Source organism: Primulina tabacum, chromosome 12 (genome assembly GCF_025594145.1).
Source record: "Primulina tabacum isolate GXHZ01 chromosome 12, ASM2559414v2, whole genome shotgun sequence".
In the NCBI taxonomy this organism is placed as follows: domain Eukaryota; kingdom Viridiplantae; phylum Streptophyta; class Magnoliopsida; order Lamiales; family Gesneriaceae; genus Primulina; species Primulina tabacum.
The window spans coordinates 882,645-902,855 of NC_134561.1; the positions used below are offsets into that span (position 1 = coordinate 882,645).

At 35.1% G+C, this 20,211-nt stretch overlaps 2 protein-coding genes across 3 annotated transcripts; one reads left to right on the plus strand and one right to left on the minus strand.

Annotated features, from left to right (window-relative positions):
* Positions 1-7,203: 7,203 nt before the first annotated feature.
* Positions 7,204-13,252, plus strand: LOC142520542 (protein TIC 40, chloroplastic-like). Of its 2 annotated transcripts, none has more exons than XM_075623565.1 (14): positions 7,204-7,579; positions 8,227-8,332; positions 8,509-8,566; positions 8,674-8,691; positions 9,112-9,373; positions 9,628-9,722; positions 9,800-9,860; positions 10,347-10,425; positions 10,811-10,851; positions 11,177-11,222; positions 11,854-11,948; positions 12,091-12,194; positions 12,582-12,629; positions 12,819-13,252. In XM_075623565.1, exons 1-14 carry the CDS (start codon positions 7,375-7,377, stop codon positions 12,873-12,875), a joined length of 1,275 nt encoding a protein of 424 aa, XP_075479680.1. In that variant the 5' UTR covers positions 7,204-7,374; the 3' UTR covers positions 12,876-13,252. The 2 variants fall into 2 exon arrangements, with proteins under 2 accessions (XP_075479680.1, XP_075479679.1); XM_075623564.1 differs by having other exon boundaries at positions 7,205-7,579; positions 8,221-8,332.
* A 2,548-nt stretch (positions 13,253-15,800) lies between these two features.
* Positions 15,801-17,646, minus strand: LOC142520908 (F-box protein At3g07870-like). The gene has a single exon (XM_075624064.1). It carries the CDS (start codon positions 17,370-17,372, stop codon positions 16,113-16,115), a length of 1,260 nt encoding a protein of 419 aa, XP_075480179.1. The 5' UTR covers positions 17,373-17,646; the 3' UTR covers positions 15,801-16,112.
* Positions 17,647-20,211: the final 2,565 nt, after the last annotated feature.

Genomic DNA, 20,211 nt, shown 5'->3' on the forward strand with positions numbered 1-20,211 from the left:
AAAACACTTTATCATATTTCTGGAATTCTAAGGGTCGTCTTCTTTTATTCGCATAACTGGTTTGACGATCCTAAGCAGCTTTCATTCGCTGTCGAATCAACTAAAACCTTATCATTCATTTCATGTATCATTTCAGGTCCAGTCAATTGTTTTTCACCAAATTCATCCCAGAATAATGGTGGTCGACATCGTCTCCCATATAAAGCTTCAAATGGTGCCATACCAATACTTGTTCGGAAACTATTATCATAAGAAAATTCCACTAATGGTAAGGCATCTTATCATCCCATTCTGAAATCCATCACTATAGCATGTAACATATCTTCTAATGTTTGAATTGTACTGCTCGGTCTGGCCATAGGTTTGAGGATGATAAGCAGTACTCATAGCCAAATATGTACCCATAGCTTCTTGAAAATTACCTCATAATTTAGAAGCAAATCTGGGATCACGATCTGATACAATCGAGACTGGCACACCATGCAGTCTCACAATATTCTCAATGTATAAACGAGCCATTCTGTTATAAGGATAAGTCCGGTCATACAGAATGAAATGTGCAGATTTAAAAAGCCGATCAATAATAACCCAAATAGCATCACAGCCCTTGAACGATCGAGGTAAATGAGTCACAAAATCCATAGCAATATGTTCCCAGTTCCATTTCGGGATTTCAAGACTATGGAGTAATCCTCCCGGTTACATTCTCTCGGCTTTCACTTGCTGGTAGACAAGACATTTCGAAATAAATTTAGCAATGTCCTTTTTCATACGTCTCCACAGAATTGAGGTCTCAATGTCAAATACATTTTTCGGCCTCCATGGTGAATATTGTATTTGCTACTATGTGCTTTACGAAGAAGGGCAGATCTCAGATCAGAATTATCAAAAACTACTAGCCGACCATTAAGTCGTAAAGAACCATCAGAAGAAATCTAAAATCCAGACTGATGTCCACAGATACAAGTTCTTTCGACTTCTGGATCTAAGCATCACTTCGTTGAGCATTTCGTATTTTAGATATCAAATTCGGCTCAATTTGTAATGCCGAGACAATGACAGAATTCCAATTCGAGTGAAAAGTCTGGCCAGAAGTACATATATCCTCGTGTACTTCAAGGATACTCGTATGATAACGTTGACAAAGCGTTATCAAATATCAAATCTCAATCAATCATCTGAGCCACTAATGACTATTCTTTAAGGGTCACATAATGCCAAACATAGCATCGTGTTCACAAACCCCAGAATCAAATCAAATCATATCAAGATATTCAAGGATCATAGCTCAATGTGTATATCATGTATGCCACGTCAACTCAACAAATAAGGCATATAGACATATATTCTCAGTCAAATTAATCAAACATATATCATATGATACATATAACTGTCGTATGTTACTCGATCGCAACATACCTCAATTCTTCGTTCCACTCGATGTAGCTTTAAGATATCAGTATAAAAATCTATTTACATCAATAACATATTCATTTTAATTAAAACATCATTCAAAATCAACAATATATATTTTAAATATCTTTTGAAATTTTGAAATTTCATATCAAATTGAAATTATAATATAATTCAATTCAGACTTCAAAACTTAGTTTCTTGTCGGTTAATCTGCCACATATATGGATCTCGACTTCAAATACATGTTATTCCAGCATTTTAATAATTAGAGCTGCTGAAACTAGAAGAAACTTACCTCAAAAGAAAGCTCTCGACGTGAGGATTCCGAATATATAATTTGTTTCGCGTTTGGATAACATTTCGAGGATAGATTCGCACGATAGAAATCAAGTTTTTCTCAATATTCTCGAAGCTGCTGAAAGGAAAATGAAAGAAAACGTAACATCAACTTGTTCTTATCCTTCACCGCTTCCACGCTCGGGCGGTAACATCTCGAGCCCGAGCGCGAGATGTTCTGTCCCTGAGTGCTATTTGTATCGCGCTCGGGCGGTAACATCTCGCGCGAGACGTTCTGTCCCCCGAGTACTGGTTGTGCCGCAATCGGGCGGTCAAATATCGCGCTTGAGCGCGAGCTGTTCTGCCCAACATCCTTGGGTCCAAATTAATAAAAATGGTCAACATGAAAATTGTAGTACTATGTATTATCTTTTCAATGAAATTGGTTTCATTTCATTTGGACCAATACTCAATAATTATGCTGAAAACCATAACATGTGTCACTTTTCTATTGCGGTTCAGCCGCCATTCAAGCACAAATCAATTTATAATACAATCTTTCATTATCATTAATTATTTTCTCACTTTCATTGTCAATTATATATTTCGTACACTTAATATCATAACAATTTCATGAATTATCGATAATCAACATAGGATTTACGATAATACGATACACGGTCCTTATATTGTGCATGTCATATATTTATTGATCATATTGTTTAGAATATTTGATTTTCGACAATGTTATTGGTTTCTGAATGGTTACCGATCGTCTACTGATTGAACAAATGACTGGAGCTGGAAACGGTCTTTATACCAGATATCTAGTCCACTGAACAACGTGACTTCGATATGAAATGTGAGTTCACTTTGACTCTAATTGATCGATTGTACTAATTCTACTTGAATACATGGTGAAAAGTATTACATTGAATGTTGGTGAGAGCGAACTTTTTAGTCCATGATATTCACTTCGGAGACCTGAACAATCACTAACAATACATGTCATCACATATTGGAATATTGTACTTATATATTTCCATTCTAATCGATATATATGTTTAAGCTTATTTTATTTTCTCACTAAGTCTCTAGAGAGTTAATTTTTATTTTTCTTCTATTTATTGTAAATTCCAGATACAGGATTACATGACTTCGAATAAGAATGTGATTATGGAAAGTGAAATGTTGGATTAGCAAGACCATGACTTTACGAGATTCTACTATTGTATTAGTATTTGGCTATCATTTGTGTAATGTTATGGATTGTACATGCTTCTACTATTGTAAGTTGAATATGCTAATTATATTACAAGTCGTGACTCACATTAATATTAAATATAATATAGTTAAGAGAATGTGGTGGATTAATAATTTGTTTTAGATTATGTTTTATTATTTTGTCATTTCAATTATTTTTGGGGTGATTAAGGTTTTGAGTTAATAATATATGTTTTTGTGTAATTGGGTGAAGTATCTTATTCTAGTTTTATGTTATAATTGAAACAAAATCGTTATCCTTAATATTGAATCTATCAAAGATGTGATCAAATTCACCTAGTTCCAGCAAGATTCATTGGAAGTAAGTTATGTTAACTATGAAAAGTCAATTTTAAACATGTTTTTGTTAAATATATAACTTCATTTGATTTATTTTGGATTTGTTTGATGAATTATATAAAAATGTGTGTTGTCTTGAGATTGTGCTATTGAAAATCGAGTGATCACTATTAGAATTTTTGGTTTTTACTTTGCCACTGGTTACTTCGGTGATTATTAATTATGAAGTAGTATATACCAGTCAAATTCGGTAATAACACAGACAAAGTAAAATATTATTTTTTACTTCAAAATTTTAAAAATAGGTTTCACTTCTAATTTTTTTTGTAACATTTTACTTCGACATAGTAGTTTTGATGAAATAAAAATTTTAAAAAAACTAAAATTTATATTTAGTGAAGTAAAAAAAAATGAACCATGTTTAACTTTTAATTTCCCTTAATTACTTTGTAAAAGATGAACGATAATTAACTTTTAATCTCCCGCGATTTTTATTTCCCTTCACAAATTAAGCGGCGGTACTGCCATCCTCATTTTCCTACAACCCTAGCTGGCTACAGAGAGGAATTTTATACAAAGAGGCATTTCACATAATCGGGCCGCTGTATCAGTTGATGGTGGTGGCCATTTCCAAGTAAAAAGTAGCTCTTTCAAACTCGTTCATAAATAAAACTGGGATTTTCTTCTCCTATTTGAGGTGAGTACTGTTTAGTGTAAAATTCTCTGGTTTGTGGTGGATCAAATTACAATACTACTAACATTTAGTGTTTGCACAACTTGTGCAATGACAAGATTTAACGCACTAATGGCGAGTTCTTTCCCATTGCTTACTATTTTCTATGTGAAGATTGTTTCTTCACTGATCAGCTTTCAATTTGAACCAATCTACATGTAATCTTGTTAAGTGGCGGAATTTAATACATTTTTGGTAAAATTGTTTCATTCCATCATCAAAATGGATGCCAAAAACCGAAAGTACCATAAAGCAAATTTGAATGTCGTACTATTTTTCGATTCATTTTCAAGTCCAAGTCCAAGTTGGCGGACATAAAAGACACCTTGATGATGAAAATAAATATTCGTGAGATCGTCTCATGTGATCTTCAATTTTAAGTAAAGTTTGAGTAATAAAAATATGAATTTTCTAGTTTCATCTTTCTATTTAAATATAAATTCTCTTGGTTTTTTTCTTCAATTTAAAAAGCTTATCCATTCCTACGCTCTCTGGTAAAAAAAAAGCTTATCCATTCCTCCACTTCGAGTTTCTTCACTTCTCCACGAATTTTAATCAAATTTATTCAATGTTATTATTCCATCAGAGTTCCAATTTCCCGCAAGGTTGTGAATCTCAGTTTCCCTTGATTTCAAAATTTAAGATCTCCATTTGGTCAACCGACAAGCTTTGTTGTAAAGTTGTTCGTTTTCACACAAAGTATACCTTTCCTCCCCATTAAATAATCAAATAATTGGGTGGAAAGATGAACTTGAATTTTTTAAGTAAGAGATTAATATAATATGTAGAATTTTGATAGAGTATTATTTGTGCACATAAAATTCATAAATTATTTTTTTATGTATATACTTTTTTGGGTACTTATTTTTCTAAAAAATTAGAGAAGTCATAATGAAATTGAAAAGTTTATAAACGAATTTTAGTGTGACATGATATCTAACGGATAAATATAACAATAATAATCCGATTAACAAACTTGGAGATCTTTATGATTTCCCCTGCCCCAAAACAGATATTTACCTTATAGATTTATACAAAGAGGCATTTCACATAATCGGGCTGCTGTATTGGTTGATAGTGGCGGCCATTTCCAAGTAAAAAGTAGCTCTTTCAAACTCGTTCACAAATAAAACTGGGATTTTCTCCTCCTATTTGAGGTGAGTACTGTTTGGTGTAAAATTCTCTGGTTTGTGGAGGATCAAATTACAATATTACTAACGTTTAGTATTTGCACAACTTGTGCAATGACAAGATTTAACGCACTAATGGCGAGTTCTTCCCCATTGCTTACTATTTTCTATGTGAAGATTGTTTCTTCACTAATAAGCTTTGAATTTGAACCAATCTACATGTAATCTTGTTAATGCACTCGCATACGCATCAATTCGGAGCTACTAGACATCGATCGTATTGTCCATCATTAATTTTCTATATACAACCACAATGTTTTCTTTGGAGAATATGTGTTGCTTCATGTTGGCAAGCTGAAAGTTCAAAGTGAGAACCCAGCTTTTTCCTTGCTTCATGTTGTTGAGATAAAAGTTCATAATGAGGAGAACTCAGATGTGATTAATGCCCTACTTGTGAATTAGAAGATCTAGGCCGTAACAAATCTGTGGAACCAAACCAATGTCATCCTATGTCAAAAAGAATATTTTGATGAACATGACTTTGTATCATTTAGTACTCATGGGAAGACCTCAACCAAATGTTTATTTTTTATCATTTAGTACTCATGGGAAGACCTCAACCAAATTTTTTATGAACATGACTTTGTATCATTTTGATGAACATGACTTTGTATCATTTAGTACTCATGGGAAGACCTCAACCAAATTTTTCCCTCAATGTCAATTCCTTCAGCAATTATTTTCTTATATTTACTTTATCGAGAACTATGTATCTTTATTTTGTTCTCTTCTTGAACAAATCTTATATGTTAAATCAAGATTTTGAAAGCTCTAAAAACTCGGTATTTAGATTATTTTTTCAGTTGACCGAAGAATTTCAGGTGTTGTATTGGGAACTAAGGACCCGATACAATCTATGTGTATACCTAAGCTAGAATGAAATAGAGGAGTTCGAGTAAACATATGGTCACATGCAGATGCTCATCCTAGAGTTCAAACTAGTGAATGTTTTCAGAAGCCATACACCGTGATTCTTTAAATCTGATAGGTAATCTTCTCGACAAGATGAGTAAGGCTTAACCAAACAAAGACAAAAAAGAAATCAAGAAAGCTTTTGAGAGAAAATATGTTGCTATGGGAAACTTGGGTTGGGTTGCAAATGAATTATCCAAACCTATTTATGCTACTCATCTAAGCTTCTAGAGTATTCTACACTTACATACAGGTAAAGATTATAAATTGATCTACTATATTTTTTGTGCCATATACAACTACATGATTTTAGAGTATTATAAGTTTTTTACATCTCTCTAGATTGATTTAGACACAAACTAGTAATGTCTATAATATTTACGAACCTCTTTACACATTTCTTGGATATTCAACCACCTCCGTGAACAATCTAGATAATTCCACTGGCTTTTATCAAACTTTTGAGTGTTTCTGGAACCTTTTAGAATTTTCTTTCTTTCATGTGGGACTAAATTAAACATGACGGAATTGCAATTTCTTGCTTCGAAGTGAACAAGTCGGGAGCCCCAAATAGAACTCATGTCCCTGCAAAATAGAGATAGAAAAGCATCCAATTTACCACTTCCTCATTTGTGTTGGGACTGAATGAGAGAGAAGAAGCATGAAGTCCTTTTATATAAAGACAGGCAGTTCCGCATTCCGTAGCAATCTTCCACTGTAGACTTGAAAGTATATGGCTATCACATGCAAAAAAAACAAAAAACAAAAGTGAATTCAAAGAATACGACGCTGCAATGGGAACTCCTCAAATCGACTTTCGAGCTTCATGAGAAAACTGCAGAAGCACAACACTAAGTGCTGTTCATTTTTTACACGAGATGATCACGTGATCATCTATATAAATTTAATAACTTTTTGCAAAAACTCGGTAAAATTTCTGATTTGGAAAGTGCTGTTTATTTTTTACATGAGATGATCACGTGATCATCTTGTGAACATCACATCATATAAGATAAATTTTAAAAGTTATCAAATTAAACTGAGATAATCACGTCAACACATTAGAGGATCCAGATCCCCTCCGGGTTTTGAATGCATTTTAAGCTATTTTAGGGGCTAAATCGATGTTTGTCAAAAAGAGGCTTTGAGAAAGCCCGACAACCCGTTTTGCTGACGAGGGTCGATATACACACAGCGTGCGCTGCAGCTCTTCTTCCATTTCATCCCTCTTAAAACACAAATTTTTCATCTTCCGAGTTGTTTTGAGGTGTAATTTCACTTGAAATGGAAAATATTGGCCTCGTTTTGTCTCCCAATGTTGTACTGGGTCTCCCTTCAAACCACCGGAACTCGATGATTTCCAGTAAACCCTTCGTGGGCATACCGAATTTACTCAGGAAAACTGGGAAAAATGACAGATGCAGAAAGCCCAGTTCCTCATTTTCTGCTCTTGTTCTGTTTCAGGGCCCCAAAACCACCAAGACTATAGGTACCATCCTTTTAGTTTCCCGTCGCCAATTGGTTTGGACAGGGATATGTATGTATGTTTTTTTTCTTATCTTTTTCCGAAGATGCCGAACTCTGTCTTTTTGTTTGAATTTTCGGTGATTCTAAAACAAGATTGCGATTTTTGCTTTTTTTTAAAAAAAAAAAAAATTACATGGTTGCGAGTCCATTAAAGATTAAACCTTTGCCGTGCAATCTTGTATTTGTATCTATAGCTCCCGCTTGTTTATGATAGTTTCTTGGAATTGCATTTTCATTTGCGTTTATTTATGTTTGATGCTGGTAGACATGCTATTTCCTCATGTACACCACTATTATATCTGTATTTCTGTCGTTTTATATGGATGATTTTCCATACTTTCCTCATGTACACCACTGTTTATTTATGTACATTTTTTTGTAGAAGGGGAGCTCTGTGTTGAGGTGTGTTACATAAAGAAAGACCGGTGTGCATTGGAATTTGTCATAGCACTTACCATTATATGAATACCATCATTCCATGTTTGTTTCTTCACAAATAACTAGTTTTAGCTTGGGATTTATTTGCGTCATCCATAATGGTCTGCTGTCATCCTGTCTTTCTTGTTCGTGTGCTCTTATCATTTTAGTATAACCTCCATGCAGTACCAGGGAGAGTTGAAAGGGACTGTTTTGCAAGCATATCGTCATCAAATAGCCAAGAGACAACCTCAGTTAGTGTAAATCCACAGCTTTCAGTACCACCTCGTTCCTCCGTGTAATAATCTATAGCTGTTTTCATTAATTGGAAAGTTTCGTTAAGGAATATAGAGACTATGAACAAGATATTTTTTCATTATCTGGTGTCTAACCTTTTCTTCCCCAACCCTCCTCCCCCTTTCCCTTTCCCTCCCTCGCTATCCCTTCAATCTTATGCATCGCATGCTCAAACAGGGGTTCACCACTGTTCTGGATCGGAGTTGGTGTTGGTCTCTCAGCACTTTTTTCATGGGTTAGTACTACTATGCAGTTTGTTAGTTTGTCTTAGATTTCTTGGTCCACCTTTTGGGCTTTAGAGTTAATTCTTACGCTATCTTTCTGACTTTGCATTTATTTCAGGTGGCTGGAAGAACAAAGGTGAGTGAATTCTTCTATATTTCCTATTTTGCTACTGTTTTCTGGCAATCTTACAGCTCGTATATACATTGTAGAAAAGGAGATAATATCTTATGTCATGTATGGATTAAAAATAGACGATGTGTCATTCTTATGGTACCAATAATGTTAAGCTGGCTACATGGCGGGACAATATATTATTATTATATTTATGTGCAGATTCTGTAGTAATTGTTTAATTTTTATGTCACCATTATTTTTCTCTATTATCAAGTCATCTATGAGGTAAGAGATGATTTCGCTTGTGAAGTGGCTATATCATTTTAGTTCTTTTTCAACTACATATGGAGAATAAATTTAGTGTGCTGTCAGAGGAATTGGTAAAACTATTTTGGTTTGTCACGAGTCACTTATTATTTAGGTTTCTAACTCATGATGCAGAAATATGCAATGGAACAAGCTTTAAAAACATGGACTCAACAGATGAGTCTGCAGAATAATCCATACGGTAATGCCGGCTTTGCTCCTGGTTCGCCTTTCCCGTTTCCACCACCCACACCCCCGATGCCAGATTCATCTAGAGCTTCAACTCCTATGGCATCTCAAGCTGTAACTGTTGATGTACCTGTAACAAAAGTTGAGGATCCTCCTTCCGTATCTGTCGATTATGGCACAGAAACCGAGAAGGGACCAAAGAAATATGGTATTTCAGCTTCCCTTGTTGTCTCTTATATGTGGCAAGTGTCTCTCTTATGCAGAAATTATAATAGAACGAAGTGTAAGTTTTTTGATATTCAAATTTTCACAGATCATCTTTCACTATTATTTTAGTGCTAGTCGATATTCCTGGCTTCAACATGATCCCCACCACCCTGTTGTTACTTCAGAGATTATGCCAGTTCCTTTTATGGTTTCCGTTTTCGATACTCTATAGATATGAATACGTTTTTGTTGTAGCTTTTGTCGATGTTTCCCCTCAAGAAACAGTTCAGAAGAATGCGTTTGAGAGCTACAAAGAATCGACCCAGACAGATCCACATCCTTCACAACCAGTGAGTTGAACTGTCATTTGAGTCTGAGCAAATAACTTATAATGATATTTTCATTAGTTTCTTTTGGTCTCCAAAAGGTTTCTCAAAATGGTTCAGCTACAAAGTTTGAAACAGGTACTCAAGAAGGTTTCTCTACTGGTAAGTTGCCATTTGTTTTCTGTGTTGTATTGTAATGTCATATTTGTAACCATATACCTATCTGTTAAAACATGTTTCGACTTATCAAAAGAAACCTTTTTTTTCCTGATTTGGTGTATTTGATCACTGCTCCATGTGGAGCCAATTCATTTCTACCTTTTCAGATGCCTATTTTTTAAAAATGTTTTAGTGTAAGCTAAGAACTGCCCTGAAAAATTCTTGCGGAGGTATAACCATGAAGTTCAGGTTTCTATGCCAACAGATTTTTTGCAAATTAAATTAAGGTTTATTCGTTCTTATGAATTCTTCCAGTTCCTTGATGGACTTGAAATTACTAGATGTTTTTGAAAATGTTGTGAAATTGAAGATGTTGTCCTTACAGTTATTTAATTAGTTAATTTATTGTTGTTTGCAGAATTTATTAGAAGTGAATGAAATCTTATCCAGTGAAATAGCCCAATTAGGCTTTTACTCTTTTATGCACAGGTACAGCAAACCCTCTCTTGTCCGTGGATGCTTTGGAGAAAATGATGGAAGATCCAACAGTGCAAAAAATGGTTTATCCGTAAGATGGCCTTTTGCCTTGCATTTCATTCTCATTCACTTATGATATGAAGTGTTGTTCTGTAATTGAAATATTCTGTGTGTATGTTAATGAGTTGAGATCCTCATCGATCTTCTTCTTTTCGTATGTGTCTAATGCTTTTAAAATTCTGCTATTGATGGTATGTTAGATGAATATTTGGCTCCTAAATAAGAATAATATTTTTTCACTGTTTATCATTCTTGAACATCCATTTTATTAAAATAATTCATAAAATATTATATGATGCTTATCTCTTTGTTCTTCAGAGTTTTCTAACATAATGTTCACAATCATTATAGTGTCACTTGTGCATATTACTAGTAAGAGAAATGGGGACCAGCTGTTCATTTTAATATTTTTGCAGTTATTTACCAGAGGAGATGAGGAATCCTTCTACCTTTAAATGTGAGTTTATCTTTCGCTATAAGACGTTAAGTTTTAAAATTCTTCGATTGACTCGCTGAAAATTGCTTGTACACTTCGTTTTTAATTTGTCCTGGCTTAGATTGGATATCGATTTGCAAACGCAACTCAATGGGATCTTGATAAATTTAAGTTTATTTATTTTTTTCTTCGTGTGTACATTTGTTCTTTCGACTGTAAAATGTGATGAAAACCAATTTCCATTCATGCCACTGACCTCTTTCTCGATTTTCATCTGAATGGTGATTGATCTAGCCCTAAAGTCTATCATGTTAACATTCAAATGCAATTGCATGTGATACTACAGGGATGCTACAAAATCCACAATACCGTCAGCAACTTCAAGATATGCTGTAAGTATATTTTGCAAATGCCGTCACTTTGGAGATTTCCAACTAAAGCATGCTTTATATAAATTTTATCAAAGCTGATTGTGTCATGCCCTTGTTTTCCCATTTAGAAGGCTCTTTCGATCTTTTATAATTATCGTCGTGACATGAAATTGCTTATGTTTTACATGTTTCTTTTGTGGCTGCACTGTACGTCCAAGAACAATGTATTCTAGGGTTTGAACTTTGAACTAAAGAATGTTCTTTGAGGTCTCTTTTCGATTATTTTCTTTATCACTTACATCAGTCAACCGTCTTTCTGTTGCCCTGTTGATCACACATACTTTTGAAGATTTATGGATTTGTCTACGAGATGTTGTGCATGTTGTCAAATTTCAGTTTGCTATTCAGTGTTGGTCTCATCCTTGCTGTGTTGACCTATTTTTACTCATTTCCTATAGAAACTAGAATATAAATGTATAATACTTGCTAAAAAATGAATATAAAAGTATACAATTAGTTGGTTGAATTTTTTTCCTTGTGCGAATAGCTCCACTACGGTCAAAAACTCATTGCATTTGTAATTTAAATTTTCAATGCCCAAGAAGCCTTACTTCATTCAAAAATTTACTTCTTTTTCCTACAATTTTCCCAGTACTAACATGGGCGGAAGCCCTGAATGGGACAAACGCATGATGGAGAACTTGAAAAACTTTGACCTTAGCAGTCCCGAGGTCAAGCAGCAGTTTGGTGAGTACAATCTGCAACGAACTTTTGTTGGTGTTTAATGAAATTAAAATGTTTGTGTTTGTCTTATTGCTGTCTTGTGTAATTTTATCATCTTGTGTAATTTTCTCATCTTATGATTGCTCCTATACTGTATTTGTTGCAGATCAGATAGGCCTTACTCCTGAAGAAGTGATTTCTAAAATAATGGCCAATCCTGATGTTGCAATGGCATTTCAAAATCCAAGAGTTCAAGCCGCTATCATGGATGTAAGCATCTTCTTTTTGTTCTATGCGATTGAGTGTATGCTGCTAGACAAATAGTTGAGACTAATGGTGCAGCAGCAAGTGCTCGGTCACAGCTTCGGGCTTCCATTTACATGTATTCCAAGCTGAAACTGTTTACGGAAGAGGGTTGTTGGAGACAGTGATCGTCCTTGCGGTTGTTTGAGATTGTCTATGTGGCATAATATTCCAAACAAGGAACAAGGCATTTGTGGTGCTGAATGCTTTAAAAAAATTAAGAGGCATCAATACGATCAATACAACTACAAGCACTAAATTCTCTCTTCCATTATTCTCTCTTATTTTTTCTTGTTGATATTCTCGCTTTGCACTCCTACGTTCATATACTCTTTGCTTGATTGGTTTTTGCAGTGTTCCCAAAATCCTTTGAATATAGCCAAGTACCAAAACGACAAAGAGGTAATGAAACAAACCTTTGCAACCTTGGCATTGCTTTTGTTTCTATAAAAACCGAACCAATCTATCTGTAACGAAAATTTCTCTCATGATGTTACTCCATGACGAGCCTTACTGGGTTCTTACTACTTGCTGCATTTGGGTTTTCGATCTTGAAGGTAGTTTGTAATTTTGCCATCCTTTATGACTCAGGTTATGGATGTTTTCAATAAAATATCAGAACTCTTCCCTGGGGCCTCAGGTATTTAATTTTCTCGTAGCAGCAAATAAAGTCGGGTATAGGCACTATGATCCACCCCCGGACAACAGAGATACCGTAACTTCCTATCACATTTGACGCCCATGGTTACCAGGACTGTATTGGCATCTCCCTCCCGATTGAAAAAGATTAATATACTAGCAAATCCACATTCGGGTTTGGTTTCTTACAAGCTGCTGTTGTGTCTGATGTAAATTTTTACCGGATGATCGTTTGAGGTTTTAAAGTTGGTCTTTGGAGTTATATTTCTTAATCCTCCTTTGCCTTTTGGTTCGTAATCGGTTTGTGAGACACAAGAACTGTCCTTTTTTTCCCTGCAAAATGTGTAGAAACAATATTTTGTTGAAGTTGCCTCGTTATGGACTCGTGTCTTTGGTCACATATTTAGTAATTTGATGACACATATTTTTTCATTTTTTAAAAAAAAAATTAGTGTTTTGATATGTTAGTTGTATGTCGAAGAGATCATATAGTAATATTAATGTTGATAGTGTTAAAATTACAAAACATGTGTTAATAGGTTTATGGTCAGGTGGTGTTGTTAAGATAGCTTGAACTCTCTGTCCTTACTCTTTGCATAAATATTTATAAGTGTTCTAAAAATTCCCGCCTAGGTGGCGCCTAGGCGCTGGGCGGTCCAAAACCGTCCCGATTTTAGGGTAGTCGAAACTTCTGGGCGCCACCATATTAATCGGCCGCCTAGGCGGCGTCCGGACCGCCTGACGCGAAAGCCGCCTAGGTGATTTTACAATTAAAAATCCGTCTAGGCTGTTTACACTTAAAAAAAAACAAATTATGAAGAAGCAACTATGGCACAAGGATGGATTGTTGACGGTGGAGATGAAGATGTTGAGAAAAATGTTGAAGATGTAAGGGAACTTCACGAAGAAGAATTTGTATCGGATGAAGAGGAGGAAGAAGCCATGGATTTTGAGTTTGAATTCGATACAGAAGAAGTATTGGAAAAATATGGAGATGAACTAGAAGAGTTAGATGTTTAGGTTTAATATCAATATATTATGTTGGAAAAAAATGTTGAACAAATTTAATTTTCATTGTACAACGGTTGTAGTAAAGTAGTAAACTGATGTGGATGATTCATATATAAAAATTTATTAATATATATTTATTATTACAATTTTAAATTTTATAATAATATATATTTCATATACAAATATAATACTTATGAATTTAAACTTTAAAAAAAACCGCCTAGGCGCTAGGCGGTAGGTAACCATCTGTCTACCGCCTACCGTTTTTTAGAACACTGATATTTATATATTGTATGGCATGTCATCGTTTAAAATATATGATCCAACTAATTTTTAGAAGCGTCATTCGATTTATAGACTTAATTAAATTGCGGTTTATATTTGATCATGAATTCAACTCTCAAACCCACGCCTATAATCCCCCGCGAACCCGCAGATCGCAACAATGGCGACCGCTGCCGCCGCCCGTCATAACCATTGATACACCGTAGTCTTCCAATCCTCCAGTCTTGGTGTTGAAATTGAAGCGTCCTAAGGTGGTGTCCTGGAAAGAGCGAACGGTCGACAACGAGTTCATGAACAAGAAAAGCTCAAAGAAGTGCTGCATTTTCCACAAAGAAAAGCCTTTCGATGAGGGCGATTCCGACTCCGAGGACGATTGCGAGTATAATAATGGTGAAAACTACGGTGATAAGTGTTGGAGAAATCTCAACCGAAACATCCTCAAAATCTTCTCCAACATCAATTGAGCAACAATGTCAACCGCTTACAGATTCTCCCTCAAACTGTTACAACAAATGATCAGCTAGCGTTTATCATCTTCTTTGTGTAAAGGACTTTTTGTTACAGAAATAGTCATATAAATATTCCAACATGTAAACTACTTTGACAGTAATACAGAAATCAAATCTTCTGCTGCATACCTTTTAATCATAAGAAACATATCCATGGTGGAGATGGGAATTGCTGCCAAGATTGTTAATTGATTGGTTTTCTCTGTTTGTTATGGTGATGCCCGTAAGGGAAAGGCTATTACATGAAATCTCTCTTGAAATTTTCTTTTTAACTCAAACTGCTGTATATTTTGATGATTTCGCCTGTTCTGAGCTGATGCTTCATTTTTTTTTAATGAATTGAATCCATTAAAATAGGTAAAAAGTTAGTAATACAAATACACTGGACATCCCCAGGAGATAGACTAAATACCAATCACAAACATACCATACATCCATCAGAACCACTAACACATATATCAACCTACATCAACACATTTGTTGCTTTTGGAACACAATGGTATGTATGAATCTTAATCTTCGTGAAAATGGCATCAACATTAGGCGTCTCATTTTGTTTTTGAGTAATGTGGAGTGCAAATCTTGCAAATTTGTTTTGGTTATCTGTAGTGAAATTTGCCGTGTAAATTGATCGAAGGCCACGGCAGATCAAGATTGCTTCTTTCTGGCGATTGTTTATGTGGCTTGATTAGTTTTCAGCTCACCATGTTCATAGGATTCTTGATAATTTCCCAGGCCTATTCTTGATTCCTTCTCAAGCTTTTAGCATGTTTACCACTGAATCATTCCCTTCCGGTAGAAGTGAAGGTTTGTTTGCATTGATTGTTTTCTTTCCTTTTTCACTTCGTTGTTGCCGAGAGTTATCTTCCTTGAACGGCTAGACCTGTTTTAAGATCATTTCCCGAACCACCTCGAAAGTAAAGAACCCGTTTCATAGTTCCTCGGAGCATAGGATTAACATGTGGCGTTCGATGATCACCAAAGAAGATTGAAAGAAACCTTGGTGGTGGTGTGCATGTATTTGGGATTGAACAACTTGTTCTTGTTCGATGACGATTATTTTTGGCACCTGACGAGAAAGCTGGAACGAGGGATGTTACTTTTTACTTTGGTACTATTTTGCAGTAGCAGCTAAGAAATATCAGAATTACATCGGATATTCCCAGATATTGAAAGCTCCAAATGCACAAATAATTTACACGATTTTCTTTGCTAATTTCATCCCAAGTATTATTACAACTTTGCATATGCTGGCAGAGACTTGTCTAGTTGTATATCAGAAAAACCATAACAAACAGAAGAGCGACAACACATAAGCATATGCATATATTACAAGCTAGGAAAACGCTGGCAAGAAAACGCAACACAGAAACATTAAAGCTTCAAGAAACTAAACAAATACCTTCCAAAATATGCAGACCTTTAAGTTTTAACATAAAACTTAGTTAATCGCATCCTTCCATGATGCAAGAGTATTTCTGTGAGGGATGAAGAGCGTTTCTGCTCCTTCACAATATTCCTCGTCATCTCTTGAATAAACCTCCTTCGTATCACCGGTTTCCATATCGTAAACATACAAGTAATGGCCTGGATATTCAAACACGATTTCCTTCCCATTTCTCGAGCTACAAATGGGCACAACACGCCTAACGTCAAAGTTCATGTATATGCTATAACGCTTCACCCAATTCTCCCTTCCGTTCAAAATCCACACTTGCATCAGATTCAGTGTGGCATGAGTCACAAAACCAAGAGCTCCCCCAACGTCGACCAGTCTGTCGTTCGTAACGCAAAAGATTGGTAGTTTCATGGTGCTAAATTTTTCATCCTCTAAATTCATGGTGACAAAATAGTCACTACCATGTTCCCTCGGCATCCAGTACAATGATCCATGAACCGATACAGGCCTCTGCGTAACGTCGTGTAGTAATTCAGAAGAAGGGCCATCCATACAAGTCCATTTTCTTGTGCTCACATTCAAGATTTCACAGACGGTATACCCAGGCGCCTCACGAAACAAGTGTGCAACCTTGTACGTTCTTGCCTGGACGCAGAACGCAAAACCATAGGATTCACGGAAACCAACCGTGCCTAATGGAAGCTTAGCATGTTTTCTTGTCAAGGGATTCATGAGTATCAATCCCTTGTTCTTGGCCTTTATACCAAGCACTAGACCGTCACAGCTCGCCCGAATATCGACTAAATCAATCACACAAGATTCAACAAAATTGTCGTTCCCACGATTCAAATCCAAGTAATGGAAGTGAGGTTTAGGCTCAACGGGTGGTAAGAGTAGGCAAGAAGTATGTGCTCTAGCAACGATCAAATCTCGAGATATGAGCACTGTTTCGGACTGCTGTGCGTGAAATCTGATGAACATAGAGCCATTGACTAAACCATACCACTTCTTGCACACGAACTGCAGCTTGACAAGGGATTCAGCAGGAAGTATACTGAAAACCTTCAACAGCAAATCGTCAGGAATTTGCATGATTTCAAATTCACTCTCCGATTCTGAATTCTGGGCAGCAGCTCCTTTTCCCTGTGATCGCTGCTTTACAGTTATTTCCTGCAGAAAATCTTTCAGCTTCCGCTGCCTTTTGGCGCCGGAGTTCGGCCACATCATCGGCTGATCCTCCTCCCCCCGTCTCCTTCTTTCATAGATGCGCCGCCTCCTTTCATTCCGCATATTGGGATCCATATGGGCTCTGATTAAATCCCCCCGAATACGAGAAATCTGCTTCCAAATTATAAAAAAAGGAGGCGACTTTTAATGGGCCCAGATCATGAATCAAGAAAAAAACAAGAATTTTCTGACAAAAGAGACAAGAATGGCGATGAGAATTGGAAATTTATTAAAGAAATCTTTACTAAGCACTGGCAAGATAGCAGCACTGAGTATGGAAATTATTGAATAATGGTGTAAGAATTGACGAAAAGTTTGGGCAATCGGAGGAAAGTTTCGTACGTTAATTGCGTATTGAAAGGACAACTTGAATAATTGAGTGCTCCCTACATGGGCTAACTTAGAATCGGGCCATTTATTCTGAACCAGTCCAGAATTGAGCCACACTTGGTCCAAGATGAAATGGTCCAGGCCCACTTAGTAAAATCCATTTAAGAATATTTATTTCCACCATTTCTTGTATGGGCTGCAGTCATCTAAAAATTACAATGCATTTGGAATAATAATAATAATAATACCATCTGAGGCTTGGGATCAAAATGAGAAATCTGATACGTGGCTTTGTTTTACCAAATTTTTCTTTAGTGGCTTTCGCACACATGGAGGTTATTGGTTTCCAGCCTATATACCATATTCAACTTTATTGAGCTAAGAAAATGAAGGATTTAAATCTCAGAATAATAATGAATATAAGATTCATATTTGGAACTTTTACAAAACATAAAAAGATTTATAAAAGATATACCAAAGAAATTAAACAACAGAGGATTTTACCGAGGTCCACCTCAGAATCATAAATTCATAAAAATCACCCATGAACGCCTTAAACGCCATCTCTCGGCTAAGCAGACTAAAGGGCTACAACATGAATTTATTTTTCCTGGTTAAACTCGAACCTTGTGTTTACCATTTCCTGGTTCATCTTTTTACCTTAAGTTCTAACCAAAGACTCTTATATTACATTAAATTCCAAAAATTTGAATAGATCTTTTATTATCTCAATCTGATCCCAAGAACAAATAAATATAGATCATGTCATAGTAAGGTAATAATTTAGCACGAATGCTTTAGCCTGTCATACAGGCTCAACTAATGAAATATAAAAATTTAAAATAGTAAATAAAAACAGAAAATAAAAATAGTAAGAACTTACAAAGTTGTTATCAGAACTTCAAACTTTTATTGATATACTTCAGAAGGGTTTTTACAAGAGAGAATAGAGAGGGGAACAAACTCAACCGTGTCCTCCTAAAGACACAGAAAGAACCTATAAATAGATAGAAGAGCCGGACATGAAACCCCGGATTCCATCTTAAAATAAAAACAGTACAATACTTTATTAAAGTAAATAATACAATGCTTTATTAAAGCAAGTCAAAAAGTCTACAGTGATATACCACCCACTTTTTGTTATATTCCATGATATATCATGATGTGATATTCCACCAACTGTACCAACTGCAGATTCTTTTTCTGACGATTTTAATCATCTTTAATATTGTCTTTTAAAGAATTTTTCAAATTCTCAAAAATTTCATCTATCTGAGAAAATTGAGGAATATCATCCTCAGGGTCTTGAGCATCCTGCATCTTCATTAGATGAATAAATTGATTTTCACTAGATTCGGACGCCATAGATTTATCTGATTTTGAATCAGCACCTCCAATATTCTGGAAAAGATCTTTTTTCATTTCTTCAATATAGATCTCGATCATTTTTTCTTTTGAATATATTTCAGAATATTTTTGAGTAAAAATCTTGAAAGAACTCATAGAGGCTTTTTTCTTTTCTTGTTGATTATTAATTTCTTTCTGATATAAAGAAATTTTTTCTTCCATTTGATGAAGAGTTTCATAACCATATGGTTTTCCAGTTTCTGGATCATCTCTTAATAATTTGTCCCAAAATTTTGTAGAACTAACCCTCCATATGCAAGGGATGCCTTCATCAGTGTAACCGAATTCTGGCTGCCATCTCCAGATCCATGAGATTCCAAATTCCATGAAAAATAGACATAGAGTCTTTCCATCGATCCAATGTTCAGAAAATAATTTTTTAATACTTGGAGAAACATTTAACCAAGTATTCATGGGTTTTATAAAAACCTCAGGCAAAATCTTTGCGGATGGACCAAATATCTTCCACCATATTAAAAACCAATTTGGAACTGGATAGTGAAAAACATTTTCACAAATCTTTAAAAACCAAGTATGTTTTCTTTTTTCATTTTCATAATACAAGGTTTTATTAAAACTTTCAATATAATCCCAAAAATTGAATTTAAAACTCATTTTATGATTTTCAGAATAAAATTCTTTTTCAACTAATGGAGATATACCCCATTCTTCAATAGATATAATCTTCTTAATGATAAACTTTGAAAAGTTATAACTTCCTTTCTGCTGAGTATTACTGAAAAAGTGAGTTATATCAACACTTTTTGTAGATAACAGAAGATTTTCATAAAATCCTCTTTGCTTGTAAGAACCATATACATATGATGTATTGGTTAAATATCTTTCCATGATAGTCCATGGAGTTTTTTCCCATTGGGTATCTCTTTCTTCTATAAGAAGAATCAATTCTCGATGTTTTGTCTCTGTATATAGAGCTGAATCATTATCATTTTCTTTGATAATATTAGCATATGATGCTGAAGATTGAGAATCTGTATTACTTATCTGTTTTTGTTTCAGGAATTCTTGAAACTCATTGTATAACTCATTATTTTGCTCAGTATTACTGGCTGATGAACTGGATAAGTTCTGGGCTATAAGCCTCTGTTTACCATGCTGTGCAATGATATTAGGGGTTTTTCCCCTACCACCTCGCCCTCTATAAGAGGACTCTCCT